The sequence below is a fragment of the Salvelinus namaycush genome, unplaced genomic scaffold, assembly GCF_016432855.1.
Source record: "Salvelinus namaycush isolate Seneca unplaced genomic scaffold, SaNama_1.0 Scaffold263, whole genome shotgun sequence".
Taxonomy (NCBI): domain Eukaryota; kingdom Metazoa; phylum Chordata; class Actinopteri; order Salmoniformes; family Salmonidae; genus Salvelinus; species Salvelinus namaycush.
The window spans coordinates 163,051-178,692 of NW_024059486.1; the positions used below are offsets into that span (position 1 = coordinate 163,051).

The window sequence follows — 15,642 nt, forward strand, 5'->3', positions numbered from 1 at the left end:
CAGGGGGACGTGGGGTTAGGTACCGGCAGGGGGACGTGGGGTTAGGTACCGGCAGGGGGACGTGGGGTTAGGTACCGGCAGGGGGACGTGGGGTTAGGTACAGGCAGGGGGACGTGGGGTTAGGTACCGGCAGGGGGACGTGGGGTTAGGTACCGGCAGGGGGACGTTGGGTTAGGTACCGGCAGGGGGACGTTGGGTTAGGTACCGGCAGGGGGACGTGGGGTTGGGTACCGGCAGGGGGACGTTGGGTTGGGTACGGGCGGGGGGACGTGGGGTTAGGTACCGGCAGGGGGACGTGGGGTTAGGTACAGGCAGGGGGACGTGGGGTTAGGTACCGGCAGGGGGACGTGGGGTTAGGTACAGGCAGGGGGACGTTGGTTAGGTACTGGCAGGGGGACGTGGGGTTAGGTACCGGCAGGGGGACGTGGGGTTAGGTACCGGCAGGGGGACGTGGGGTTAGGTACCGGCAGGGGGACGTTGGGTTAGGTACAGGCAGGGGGACGTTGGGTTAGGTACAGGCAGGGGGACGTTGGGTTAGGTACAGGCAGGGGGACGTGGGGTTAGGTACCGGCAGGGGGACGTGGGGTTAGGTACAGGCAGGGGGACGTTGGTTAGGTACAGGCAGGGGGACGTGGGGTTAGGTACAGGCAGGGGGACGTGGGGTTAGGTACCGGCAGGGGGACGTGGGGTTAGGTACCGGCAGGGGGACGTGGGGTTAGGTACAGGCAGGGGGACGTGGGGTTAGGTACAGGCAGGGGGACGTGGGGTTAGGTACAGGCAGGGGGACGTGGGGTTAGGTACCGGCAGGGGGACGTGGGGTTGGGTACCGGCAGGGGGACGTGGGGTTAGGTACAGGCAGGGGGACGTGGGGTTAGGTACCGGCAGGGGGACGTGGGGTTGGGTACCGGCAGGGGGACGTGGGGTTAGGTACCGGCAGGGGGACTTGGTGTTGGGTACCGGCAGGGGGACTTGGTGTTGGGTACCGGCAGGGGGACGTGGGGTTGGGTACCGGCAGGGGGACTTGGGGTTGGGTACCGGCAGGGGGACTTGGGGTTAGGTACCGGCAGGGGTTGGGCTGAATCTCTCTCTCTTCCTCCTGTAGATTGTCTGGTACCGGCAGGGGGACTTGGTGTTAGGTACCGGCAGGGGTTGGGCTGAATCTCTCTCTCTTCCTCCTGTAGATTGTCTGGTACCGGCAGGGGGACTTGGTGTTAGGTACCGGCAGGGGTTGGGCTGAATCTCTCTCTCTTCCTCCTGTAGATTGTCTGGTACCGGCAGGGGGACGTTGGGGTTGGGTACCGGCAGGGGGACGTGGGGTTAGGTAACGGCAGGGGGACTCGGGGTTGGGTACCGGCAGGGGTTGGGCTGAATCTCTCTCTCTTCCTCCTGTAGATTGTCTGGTACCGGCAGGGGGACTTGGATCCGAAGTTCAGGAAGTTAATCTACTACATGCTGGCCTCCATCATGCTGCTGTGTCTCTGTGCTAACCTGTACTTCCACGACGTGGGCAGAGGGACGTGAGACTGGACATGCCTTACTCACCCTTACAGCCACACACAGTCACTGATTGGACTAGTGGAACCAGGTGGACTAGTGGAACCAGGTGGACTAGTGGAACCAGGTGGACTAGTGGAACCAGGTGGACTAGTGGAACCAGGTGGACTAGTGGAACCAGGTGGACTAGTGGAACCAGGTGGACTAGTGGAACCAGGTGGACTAGTGGAACCAGGTGGACTAGTGGAACCAGTTATACCAGGAGGATGGTAGACCTGCCCAGTACCAGTTCCGGGGGGGGGGGGCACATTCCACACAAGCACAAAAAGGACAGACAGTTTCCAGACAAGTGACTGTCCACCAATCATAGTCAAGTGACTGTTTCTACTCCACCAATCAATGGTGCTTCACAGATCATCTGACCACATAGCTCTGCACAGCAATCACTTTAGGATTATTCAGACCATTTGTTTATTTTTTATTTAGTATTTTATGCAATAAATAATCATATCCTGTCTGGCCTGTGAGTTGTTGTCCTGCACCTCTGTCATAAGCTTTGTTGATAGCTGGCGTCCTGTGTCTTCTTCTTGGCCACATTCTGATTGGCCCACATTTTCAGAAAAGTGTCTACACATGGTATTAAAACGTCTCCGCTTTGTGGCCAGATTTCCTGATCCATCCTTGTGTGCAAGTTATTAGACAGATTATTTATTATTTTACTTTGGCTGCGTTTCAGTCGGCCTAATTCTGATGTTTTACCCAGGTATTGGCGAAAGAGCTGCTCTGATTGGTTAAAAGATGAGCATTGTGCTGCATGTGCGCCTGACTACCTCCGGTGGTTAGGGTTAGGGGGGGTTAGGGATATGGTTAGGGGGGGTTGGGGTTAGGGGGGGTTAGGGTTAGGGGTTAGGGGTTAGGGTTAGGAAGGTGGTCAGGAAGATGGTAATCAGATTACAGTAGCTACGCTTCCATTAACTTGTCCAGCGATGTGGTCAGGAAGACCGACGTTTCATGCCTCAGGTAGCCCTCCCAGTGACGTTTCATGCCTCAGGTAGCCCTCCCAGTGACGTTTCATGCCTCAGGTAGCCCTCCCAGTGACGTTTCATGCCTCAGGTAGCCCTCCCAGTGACGTTTCATGCCTCAGGTAGCCCTCCCAGTGACGTTTCATGCCTCAGGTAGCCCTCCCAGTGACGTTTCATGCCTCAGGTAGCCCTCCCAGTGACGTTTCATGCCTCAGGTAGCCCTCCCAGTGACGTTTCATGCCTCAGGTAGCCCTCCCAGTGACGTTTCATGCCTCAGGTAGCCCTCCCAGTGACGTTTCATGCCTCAGGTAGCCCTCCCAGTGACGTTTCATGCCTCAGGTAGCCCTCCCAGTGACGTTTCATGCCTCAGGTAGCCCTCCCAGTGACGTTTCATGCCTCAGGTAGCCCTCCCACCGACGTTTCATGCCTCAGGTAGCCCTCCCACCGACGTTTCATGCCTCAGGTAGCCCTCCCAGTGACGTTTCATGCCTCAGGTAGCCCTCCCAGTGACGTTTCATGCCTCAGGTAGCCCTCCCAGTGACGTTTCATGCCTCAGGTAGCCCTCCCAGCGACGCCTCAGGTTGCCCTCCCAGTGACGTTTCATGCCTCAGGTAGCCCTCCCAGCGACGCCTCAGGTTGCCCTCCCAGTGACGTTTCATGCCTCAGGATGCCCTCCCAGTGACGTTTCATGCCTCAGGTAGCCCTCCCAGTGACGTTTCACGCCTCAGGTAGCCCTCCCAGCGACGCCTCAGGTTGCCCTCCCACCGACGTTTCATGCCTCAGGTTGCCCTCCCAGTGACGTTTCACGCCTCAGGTAGCCCTCCCAGTGACGTTTCATGCCTCAGGTAGCCCTCCCAGTGACGTTTCACGCCTCAGGTTGCCCTCCCACCGATGTTTCATGCCTCAGGTAGCCCTCCCAGTGACGTTTCATGCCTCAGGTAGCCCTCCCACCGACGTTTCATGCCTCAGGTTGCCCTCCCAGTGACGTTTCACGCCTCAGGTAGCCCTCCCAGCGACGCCTCAGGTAGCCCTCCCAGTGACGTTTCATGCCTCAGGTAGCCCTCCCAGTGACGTTTCACGCCTCAGGTTGCCCTCCCAGCGACGCCTCAGGTTGCCCTCCCAGCGACGCCTCAGGTAGCCCTCCCAGTGACGTTTCATGCCTCAGGTAGCCCTCCCAGTGACGTTTCATGCCTCAGGTAGCCCTCCCAGTGACGTTTCATGCCTCAGGTAGCCCTCCCAGTGACGTTTCATGCCTCAGGTAGCCCTCCCAGTGACGTTTCATGCCTCAGGTAGCCCTCCCAGTGACGTTTCATGCCTCAGGTAGCCCTCCCAGTGACGTTTCATGCCTCAGGTAGCCCTCCCAGTGACGTTTCATGCCTCAGGTAGCCCTCCCAGTGACGTTTCATGCCTCAGGTAGCCCTCCCAGTGACGTTTCATGCCTCAGGTAGCCCTCCCAGTGACGTTTCATGCCTCAGGTAGCCCTCCCACTGACGTTTCATGCCTTAGGTAGCCCTCCCACTGACATTTCATGCCTCAGGTAGCCCTCCCAGTGACGTTTCATGCCTCAGGTAGCCCTCCCAGTGACGTTTCATGCCTCAGGTTGCCCTCCCAGTGACGTTTCATGCCTCAGGTAGCCCTCCCAGCGACGCCTCAGGTTGCCCTCCCAGTGACGTTTCATGCCTCAGGATGCCCTCCCAGTGACGTTTCATGCCTCAGGTAGCCCTCCCAGTGACGTTTCACGCCTCAGGTAGCCCTCCCAGCGACGCCTCAGGTTGCCCTCCCACCGACGTTTCATGCCTCAGGTTGCCCTCCCACCGACGTTTCACGCCTCAGGTAGCCCTCCCAGTGACGTTTCATGCCTCAGGTAGCCCTCCCAGTGACGTTTCACGCCTCAGGTTGCCCTCCCACCGATGTTTCATGCCTCAGGTAGCCCTCCCAGTGACGTTTCATGCCTCAGGTAGCCCTCCCACCGACGTTTCATGCCTCAGGTTGCCCTCCCAGTGACGTTTCACGCCTCAGGTAGCCCTCCCAGCGACGCCTCAGGTAGCCCTCCCAGTGACGTTTCATGCCTCAGGTAGCCCTCCCAGTGACGTTTCACGCCTCAGGTTGCCCTCCCAGCGACGCCTCAGGTTGCCCTCCCAGCGACGCCTCAGGTTGCCCTCCCAGCGACGCCTCAGGTAGCCCTCCCAGCGACGCCTCAGGTAGCCCTCCCAGTGACGTTTCATGCCTCAGGTAGCCCTCCCAGTGACGTTTCATGCCTCAGGTAGCCCTCCCAGTGACGTTTCATGCCTCAGGTAGCCCTCCCAGTGACGTTTCACGCCTCAGGTAGCCCTCCCACCGACGTTTCATGCCTCAGGTTGCCCTCCCACCGATGTTTCATGCCTCAGGTTGCCCTCCCAGTGACGTTTCATGCCTCAGGTAGCCCTCCCAGTGACGTTTCACGCCTCAGGTAGCCCTCCCAGTGACGTTTCACGCCTCAGGTAGCCCTCCCAGTGACGTTTCACGCCTCAGGTAGCCCTCCCAGTGACGTTTCATGCCTCAGGTAGCCCTCCCAGTGACGTGTCATGCCTCAGGTAGCCTGTGAAAACCAGCATGGATCAAACTCAATTTGCCATATTCTAATAATCCTCATGTGCCAAGCTATCGCTACCGTCTTGTGAAACTTCCTTAATATATATGAAACTTGCAACAATCAGAGACTTACAGTTTGAATTCATTAGGCCCTGATCACATGACTGGGAATACAGATATGCATATGTTGGTCAGATACCTTTTTTTAAAAGGTAGGGGTGTGGATCAGAAAACCAGTCAGTATCTGGTGTGACCATCATGCAGTGCAACACATCTCCTTCACATCGAGTTGATCAGGCTGTTGATTGGTGGCCTGTGGAATGTTGTCCCACTCCTCTTCAATGGCTGTGTGAAGTTGCTGGATATTGGCGGGAACTGGAACACGCTGTCGTACACGTCGATCCAGAGCATCCCAAACATGCTCAACGGGTGATGTGTATGCAGGCCATGGAAGAACTGGGAGATTTTTCAGCTTCCAGGAATTGTGTACAGATCCTAGCGACATGGGGCTGTGCATTATCATGCTGAAACATGAGGTGATGACGGTGGATGAATGGCACAACAATGGGCCTCAGGATCTGTGCACTCATTGTCATTGATAAAACGTAATTGTGTTCGTTGTCCGTAGTTTATGCCTCCCCATACCATAACCCCACCGCCACCATGGGGCACTCTGTTCACAACGTTGACATCAGCAAACGACACCTTCGGTTCTGAGGCCGGTTGGATGTACTGCCAAATTCTCTACAGTGACTTATGGTAAAGAAATGAACTTTGCAGTCAGCATGCCAATTGTACGCTTCCTCAACTTGAGACCTCTGTGGCACAACTGCACACTAGTTGCCTTTTATTGTCCCCAGCACAAGGTGCACCTGTGTAATGATCATGCTGTTTAATCAGCTTGATTATCTTTAATATATTATTAACCCATCCACCACCCCCCTCTTCAGAGGACAAATATATGGTGTTTTTACAGCTTTTCTGCTACATTTTACACACATTTAGTGTACATGGTACTTTTATATAAAGCAATCACATAACAATAATTCATTACCAAACATCAACTCCATAATCCCACCTCTCAGCCCATCCCACCCCTCAGCCACTCTTAGCCCATCCCGCCCCTCAGCCCATCCCGCCCCTCAGCCACTGTCAGCCCATCCCGCCCCTCAGCCACTGTCAGCCCATCCCGCCCCTCAGCCACTCTTAGCCCATCCCACCTCTCAGCCACTCTCAGCCCATCCCGCCCCTCAGCCACTGTCAGCCCATCCCGCCCCTCAGCCCATCCCACCCCTCAGCCACTCTTAGCCCATCCCACCTCTCAGCCACTCTCAGCCCTCAGCCCATCCCAGCCCTCAGCCCATCCCGCCCCTCAGCCCTCAGCCCATCCCACCTCTCAGCCCATCCCGCCCCTCAGCCCATCCCACCCCTCAGCCACTGTCAGCCCATCCCACCTCTCAGCCCTCAGCCACTGTCAGCCCATCCCACCCCTCAGCCACTGTCAGCCCATCCCGCCCCTCAGCCACTCTTAGCCCATCCCGCCCCTCAGCCCATCCCGCCCCTCAGCCACTCTCAGCCCATCCCACCTCTCAGCCCTCAGCCACTGTCAGCCCATCCCGCCCCTCAGCCACTCTCAGCCCATCCCACCTCTCAGCCCTCAGCCACTGTCAGCCCATCCCGCCCCTCAGCCACTCTTAGCCCATCCCGCCCCTCAGCCACTCTCCTCCACCTATCACCATAGACCACCCTCGTTTGGTTTCCATGTTCCATATGTTTAACCTTTCTAATCGTATATTATCCACTAAAGATGAAAACCTTTCCTGTTGACTTGGATCATCTGGAGAAAGGCTCACTAACAGGGAAGTGAAGCTTGTTGTGTGGAACATTTCTGGGATCCTTTATTTCATCTCATGAAACCAACACTTTATATGTTGCCTTTATATTGTTGTTGGGTGGAACTGGATGGTGAAGCATCCAGAATAGGGTTAGGGTGAAGCATCCAGAATAGGGTTAGGGTGAAGCATCCAGGTTAGGGTTAGGGTGAAGCATCCAGGTTAGGGTTAGGGTGAAGCATCCAGAATAGGGTTAGGGTGAAGCATCCAGAATAGGGTTAGGGTGAAGCATCCAGAATAGGGTTAGGGTGAAGCATCCAGAATAGGGTGAAGCATCCAGAATAGGGTTAGGGTGAAGCATCCAGGTTAGGGTTAGGGTGAAGCATCCAGAATAGGGTTAGGGTGAAGCATCCAGAATAGGGTTAGGGTGAAGCATCCAGAATAGGGTTAGGGTGAAGCATCCAGAATAGGGTTAGGGTGAAGCATCCAGAATAGGGTTAGGGTGAAGCATCCAGAATAGGGTTAGGGTGAAGCATCCAGAATAGGGTTAGGGGGAAGCATCCAGAATAGGGTTAGGGGGAAGCATCCAGAATAGGGTTAGGGGGAAGCATCCAGAATAGGGTTAGGGTGAAGCATCCAGAATAGGGTTAGGGTGAAGCATCCAGAATAGGGTTAGGGGGAAGCATCCAGAATAGGGTTAGGGTGAAGCATCCAGAATAGGGTTAGGGTGAAGCATCCAGAATAGGGTTAGGGTGAAGCATCCAGAATAGGGTTAGGGTGAAGCATCCAGAATAGGGTTAAGCATCCAGAATAGGGTTAGGGTGAAGCATCCAGAATAGGGTGAAGCATCCAGAATAGGGTGAAGCATCCAGAATAGGGTTAGGGTGAAGCATCCAGAATAGGGTTAGGGTGAAGCATCCAGAATAGGGTTAGGGTGAAGCATCCAGAATAGGGTTAGGGTGAAGCATCCAGAATAGGGTTAGGGTGAAGCATCCAGAATAGGGTTAGGGTGAAGCATCCAGAATAGGGTGAAGCATCCAGAATAGGGTGAAGCATCCAGAATAGGGTTAGGGTGAAGCATCCAGAATAGGGTTAGGGTGAAGCATCCAGAATAGGGTTAGGGTGAAGCATCCAGAATAGGGTTAGGGTGAAGCATCCAGCATAGGGTTAGGGTGAAGCATCCAGAATAGCAAGACGTAGCAGCTCAGGCATTCTGGAAGAGAACGCTAGAATATGGGACATGTCCCCCCCATCCCCAGTGGAAGCTGCACCCCTGAAGACAATGCTATTTCAGAATATGGTACATGTCCCCCCCATCCCCAGTGGAAGCTGCACCCCTGCTCATATGACTAGGATCATAACATGGTCTCAGAAGTATTTCAACCTCAAATATAAACCAGGAGAGATTATTTGTCAGAGTTTAGTGATGAAAAGTAGCGAACAGCAGATCGGGCCAAGTGGAGCCGTTGCTATGGTTGCTCACAGACAGAGCCACCGTGAGCAGAGTGCATGCAGAGGGAGTCAGAGACAGATGAGCAGCTAATAGATTTACTAACGGTGGAAGTTATTTCTGGTTTCCATCTTTACATTTGGCAGAAGCAATCAGGCCTGGGTAGGGTAGGGCCTGAATGTTGCAGGCCTGGGTAGGGTAGAGCCTGAATGTTGCAGGCCTGGGTAGGGTAGGGCCTGAATGTTGCAGGCCTGGGTAGGGTAGGGCCTGAATGTTACAGGCCTGGGTAGGGTAGGGCCTGAATGTTACAGGCCTGGGTAGGGTAGGGCCTGAATGTTACAGGCCTGGGTAGGGTAGGGCCTGAATGTTACAGGCCTGGGTAGGGTAGGGCCTGAATGTTACAGGCCTGGGTAGGGTAGGGCCTGAATGTTGCAGGCCTGGGTAGGGTAGGGCCTGAATGTTGCAGGCCTGGGTAGGGTAGGGCCTGAATGTTGCAGGCCTGGGTAGGGATATACTTTGCAATATTGGTAAACCCAGGTCAATGTAAACCTGCCTAATGTGTCTTAATTGTCAACACCTGTGTCAATGTTAAATCAGAATGTGGACAAGATCAGGACAAAGGAGCAGGTATAACCAGGGATAAAGTCTCGGACGATCGACAGACAGTACTAAAACACACCAGACTAGCAACTGTGGGAGTTTTTATTACACATAAATAAACTAAATGCAGATATAATTCACAGTGTCAGATGAATGAGGATCTGTCCTGTTCTCTGTGTGGTCAGTAGGCCGGCCCCCACAGGAACCCATGATGATGTCATAGTCTCACCTCTGACCCAAGAGAACTTCTTCTTTGTTGGGGTTTGATGGCGGTGTACATACCAGTATTAGGTGTATTACTGCCATACCCAAGAGAACATTTAAAAGGGAGGGGCTTAATGGCCAACTCAGCCAATCAGAAATAATGTCCAAAATGATGACATGTCCACTCTGCTGTTTGATTGGCTCCATCAGTGATGATGTTATCCAGCTCAGTCAGAGCCATCCTGGTTCTCTAGGATCAGATCTGAAGGAGAGAAGAAGAGGATGAGAGAGTGTGTGTGTGTGAGAGTGTGTGTGTGTACCTGTAAGTGTGCTGCTGACATTTGTAGGAGAAACGATAAGCACCGCCCCCTTCGCTATCCCAGAATGCTCCTCCTGAGAGGGAGAGTCCAGGACCTTGGCAGTAAAGCTGTCTGTCATTGGCTCCGGAGTCTCGGTGGCTCCGTCTTCTGAGGAACCAATCAGGAAGTTCTGCTCTGGCTCCTCCCCCTGCATCTCCACAACCAGCTGTGATTGGCAAAGAGGCTCTGGAGAGGTGTGGTCAGAGGTGACCGTCTGAATGATGACGCTGTCATTGGAACAAAGACCCTCCGTCTGACAACACAAAAAAAATGCTGCACTTAGTCAGATAATAATTAGTTTCTATGGGATTATTTATAACAATATTACTAAGGACTAGTTCACCAGGGGTATATTACTAACTAAGGACTAGTTCACCAGGGGTATATTACTAACTAAGGACTAGTTCACCAGGGGTATATTACTAACTAAGGACTAGTTCACCAGGGGTATATTACTAACTAAGGACTAGTTCACCAGGAGTATATTACTAACTAAGAACTAGTTCACCAGGGGTATATTACTAAGGACTAGTTCACCAGGGGTATATTACTAAGGACTACTTCACCAGGGGTATATTACTAACTAAGGACTACTTCACCAGGGGTATATTACTAACTAAGGACTAGTTCACCAGGGGTATATTACTAACTAAGGACTAGTTCACCAGGAGTATATTACTAACTAAGGACTAGTTCACCAGGGGTATATTACTAACTAAGGACTTAGTTCACCAGGGGTATATTACTAACTAAGGACTAGTTCACCAGGGGTATATTATTAACTAAGGACTTAGTTCACCAGGGGTATATTACTAACTAAGGACTAGTTCACCAGGGGTATATTACTAACTAAGGACTACTTCACCAGGGGTATATTACTAACTAAGGACTAGTTCACCAGGGGTATATTACTAACTAAGGACTAGTTCACCAGGGGTATATTACTAACTAACGACTAGTTCACCAGGGGTATATTACTAACTAAGGACTACTTCACCAGGGGTATATTACTAACTAAGGACTAGTTCACCAGGGGTATATTACTAACTAAGGACTACTTCACCAGGGGTATATTACTAACTAACGACTAGTTCACCAGGGGTATATTACTAACTAAGGACTAGTTCACCAGGGGTATATTACTAACTAAGGACTAGTTCACCAGGGGTATATTACGAACTAACAACTAGTTCACCAGGGGTATATTACTAACTAAGGACTACTTCACCAGGGGTATATTACTAACTAAGGACTAGTTCACCAGGGGTATATTACTAACTAACGACTAGTTCACCAGGGGTATATTACTAACTAAGGACTACTTCACCAGGGGTATATTACTAACTAAGGACTACTTCGCCAGGGGTATATTACTAACTAAGGACTAGTTCACCAGGGGTATATTACTAACTAAGGACTAGTTCACCAGAGGTATATTACTAACTAAGGACTAGTTCACCAGGGGTATATTACTAAGGACTAGTTCACCAGGGGTATATTACTAACTAAGGACTACTTCGCCAGGGGTATATTACTAACTAAGGACTACTTCACCAGGGGTATATTACTAACTAAGGACTACTTCACCAGGGGTATATTACTAACTAAGGACTACTTCGCCAGGGGTATATTACTAACTAAGGACTAGTTCACCAGGGGTATATTACTAACTAAGGACTACTTCACCAGGGGTATATTACTAACTAATGACTAGTTCACCAGGGGTATATTACTAACTAAGGACTAGTTCACCAGGGGTATATTATTAACTAAGGACTAGTTCACCAGGGGTATATTACTAACTAAGGACTAGTTCACCAGGGGTATATTACTAACTAAGGACTAGTTCACCAGGGGTATATTACTAACTAAGGACTAGTTCACCAGGGGTATATTACTAAGGACTAGTTCACCAGGGGTATATTACTAAGGACTACTTCACCAGGGGTATATTACTAACTAAGGACTACTTCACCAGGGGTATATTACTAACTAAGGACTAGTTCACCAGGGGTATATTATTAACTAAGGACTTAGTTCACCAGGGGTATATTACTAACTAAGGACTAGTTCACCAGGGGTATATTACTAACTTAAGGACTAGTTCACCAGGGGTATATTACTAACTAAGGACTACTTCACCAGGGGTATATTACTAACTAAGGACTACTTCACCAGGGGTATATTATTAACTAAGGACTACTTCACCAGGGGTATATTACTAACTAAGGACTAGTTCACCAGGGGTATATTACTAACTAAGGACTAGTTCACCAGCGGTATATTACTAACTAACGACTAGTTATTAGGTATTTACGTTTATTTACGTGATTTATAATGATATTACTGAGTGAACGTTATTTATAATAATATTACTGAGTGAACGTTATTTATAATAATATTACTGAGTGAACGTTATTTATAATAATATTACTGAGGGAGTGAACGTTATTTATAATAATATTACTGAGGGAGTGAACGTTATTTATAATAATATTACTGAGAGAGTGAACGTTATTTATAATAATATAACAGAGAGTGAACGTTATTTATAATAATATTACTGAGGGAGTGAACGTTATTTATAATAATATAACTGAGAGAGTGAACGTAATTTATAATAATATTACTGAGTGAACGTTATTTATAATAATATTACTGAGTGAACGTTATTTATAATAATATTACTGAGGGAGTGAACGTTATTTATAATAATATTACTGAGGGAGTGAACGTTATTTATAATAATATTACTGAGGGAACGTTATTTATAATAATATTACTGAGGGAGTGAACGTTATTTATAATAATATTACTGAGAGAGTGAACGTTATTTATAATAATATTACTGAGTGAACGTTATTTATAATAATATTACTGAGAGAGTGAACGTTATTTATAATAATATTACTGAGGGAGTGAACGTTATTTATAATAATATTACTGAGTGAACGTTATTTATAATAATATTACTGAGAGAGTGAACGTTATTTATAATAATATTACTGAGGGAGTGAACGTTATTTATAATAATATTACTGAGAGAACGTTATTTATAATAATATTACTGAGAGAGTGAACGTTATTTATAATAATATTACTGAGGGAGTGAACGTTATTTATAATAATATTACTGAGAGAGTGAACGTTATTTATAATAATATTACTGAGTGAGTGAACGTTATTTATAATAATATTACTGAGTGAACGTTATTTATAATAATATTACTGAGTGAATGTTATTTATAATAATATTACTGAGTGAATGTTATTTATAATAATATTACTGAGGGAGTGAACGTTATTTATAATAATATTACTGAGGGAGTGAACGTTATTTATAATAATATTACTGAGAGAGTGAACGTTATTTATAATAATATTACTGAGAGAGTGAACGTTATTTATAATAATATTACTGAGGGAGTGAACGTTATTTATAATAATATTACTGAGAGAACGTTATTTATAATAATATTACTGAGGGAACGTTATTTATAATAATATTACTGAGTGAACGTTATTTATAATAATATTACTGAGAGAACGTTATTTATAATAATATTACTGAGAGAACGTTATTTATAATAATATTACTGAGTGAACGTTATTTATAATAATATTACTGAGGGAGTGAACGTTATTTATAATAATATTACTGAAGGAGTGAACGTTATTTATAATAATATTACTGAGGGAGTGAACGTTATTTATAATAATATTACTGAGTGAATGTTATTTATAGTAATATTACTGAGGGAGTGAATGTTATTTATAATAATATTACTGAGAGAACGTTATTTATAATAATATTACTGAGTGAACGTTATTTATAATAATATTACTGAGTGGACGTTATTTATAATAATATTACTGAGTGAATGTTATTTATAATAATATTACTGAGAGAGTGAATGTTATTTATAATAATATTACTGAGGGAGTGAACGTTATTTATAATAATATTACTGAGGGAGTGAACGTTATTTATAATAATATTACTGAGAGAGTGAACGTTATTTATAATAATATTACTGAGAGAACGTTATTTATAATAATATTACTGAGTGAACGTTATTTATAATAATATTACTGAGGGAGTGAACGTTATTTATAATAATATTACTGAGGGAGTGAACGTTATTTATAATAATATAACTGAGAGAGTGAACGTTATTTATAATAATATTACTGAGTGAACGTTATTTATAATAATATTACTGAGGGAGTGAACGTTATTTATAATAATATTACTGAGAGAGTGAACGTTATTTATAATAATATTACTGAGTGAACGTTATTTATAATAATATTACTGAGTGAATGTTATTTATAATAATATTACTGAGTGAACGTTATTTATAATAATATTACTGAGGGAGTGAACGTTATTTATAATAATATTACTGAAGGAGTGAACGTTATTTATAATAATATTACTGAGGGAGTGAACGTTATTTATAATAATATTACTGAGTGAACGTTATTTATAATAATATTACTGAGGGAGTGAACGTTATTTATAATAATATTACTGAGAGAGTGAACGTTATTTATAATAATATTGCTGAGTGAACGTTATTTATAATAATATAACTGAGGGAGTGAACGTTATTTATAATAATATTACTGAGGGAGTGAACGTTATTTATAATATAACTGAGGGAGTGAACCGTTATTTATAATAATATTACTGAGGGAGTGAACGTTATTTATAATAATATTACTGAGGAGTGAACGTTATTTATAATAATATTACTGAGAGAACGTTATTTATAATAATATTACTGAGGGAGTGAACGTTATTTATAATAATATTACTGAGAGGAGTGAACGTTATTTATATTAATATTACTGAGAGAGTGAACGTTATTTATATTAATATTACTGAGGGAGTGAACGTTATTTATAATAATATTACTGAGAGGAGTGAACGTTATTTATAATAATATTACTGAGGGAGTGAACGTTATTTATAATAATATTACTGAGGGAGTGAACGTTATTTATAATAATATTACTGAGGGAGTGAACGTTATTTATAATAATATTACTGAGGGAGTGAACGTTATTTATAATAATATTACTGAGGGAGTGAACGTTATTTATAATAATATTACTGAGGGAGTGAACGTTATTTATAATAATATTACTGAGGGAGTGAACGTTATTTATAATAATATTACTGAGTGAACGTTATTTATAATAATATTACTGAGTGAGTGAACGTTATTTATAATAATATTACTGAGTGAGTGAACGTTATTTATAATAATATTACTGAGGGAACGTTATTTATAATAATATTACTGAGGGAGTGAACGTTATTTATAATAATATTACTGAGTGAATGTTATTTATAATAATATTACTGAGGGAACGTTATTTATAATAATATTACTGAGAGAGTGAACGTTATTTATAATAATATTACTGAGGGAGTGAACGTTATTTATAATAATATTACTGAGAGAGTGAACGTTATTTATAATAATATTACTGAGTGAACGTTATTTATAATAATATTACTGAGAGAGTGAACGTTATTTATAATAATATTACTGAGTGAATGTTATTTATAATAATATTACTGAGAGAGTGAATGTTATTTATAATAATATTACTGAGGGAACGTTATTTATAATAATATTACTGAGGGAACGTTATTTATAATAATATTACTGAGGGAGTGAACGTTATTTATAATAATATTACTGAGAGAACGTTATTTATAATAATATTACTGAGAGAGTGAACGTTATTTATAATAATATTACTGAGAGAACGTTATTTATAATAATATTACTGAGGGAGTGAACGTTATTTATAATAATATTACTGAGGGAGTGAACGTTATTTATAATAATATTACTGAGAGTGAACGTTATTTATAATAATATTACTGAGGGAGTGGACGTTATTTATAATAATATTACTGAGTGAACGTTATTTATAATAATATTACTGAGAGAACGTTATTTATAATAATATTACTGAGTGAACGTTATTTATAATAATATTACTGAGTGAACGTTATTTATAATAATATTACTGAGTGAACGTTATTTATAATAATATTACTGAGTGAACGTTATTTATAATAATATTAC

General features: G+C 45.2%; 2 protein-coding genes across 5 annotated transcripts in view; one reads left to right on the forward strand and one right to left on the reverse strand.

Annotated features, from left to right (window-relative positions):
- tmem243b (transmembrane protein 243, mitochondrial b) overlaps nucleotides 1-2,021 on the forward strand; it is a 30,644-nt gene extending 28,623 nt beyond the window's left edge. The window contains exons 5-6 of one of the 4 annotated variants that reach the window (XR_005475367.1): nucleotides 1,393-1,711; nucleotides 1,748-2,021. Coding sequence is in view for 2 of the 4 variants with exons in the window: in XM_038984757.1 (XP_038840685.1) it covers nucleotides 1,103-1,237 (135 nt within the window). In the remaining 2 variants the exon portion in view is untranslated. Of the gene's footprint in view, nucleotides 1-1,102; nucleotides 1,275-1,392 lie in introns of those variants that run through there. The other 3 variants (XR_005475368.1, XM_038984759.1, XM_038984757.1) reach the window with 3 other exon arrangements.
- Nucleotides 2,022-9,051: 7,030 nt separating this feature from the next.
- Nucleotides 9,052-15,642, reverse strand: part of dmtf1 (cyclin D binding myb-like transcription factor 1) — a 42,395-nt gene continuing 35,804 nt past the window's right edge. The window contains exons 13-14 of the mRNA XM_038984762.1: nucleotides 9,494-9,785; nucleotides 9,052-9,435 (exon numbers count right to left, since the gene is read on the reverse strand). Coding sequence (XP_038840690.1) covers nucleotides 9,401-9,435; nucleotides 9,494-9,785 — 327 coding nt within the window. The 3' untranslated portion in view covers nucleotides 9,052-9,400. The remainder of the gene's footprint in view (nucleotides 9,436-9,493; nucleotides 9,786-15,642) is intronic.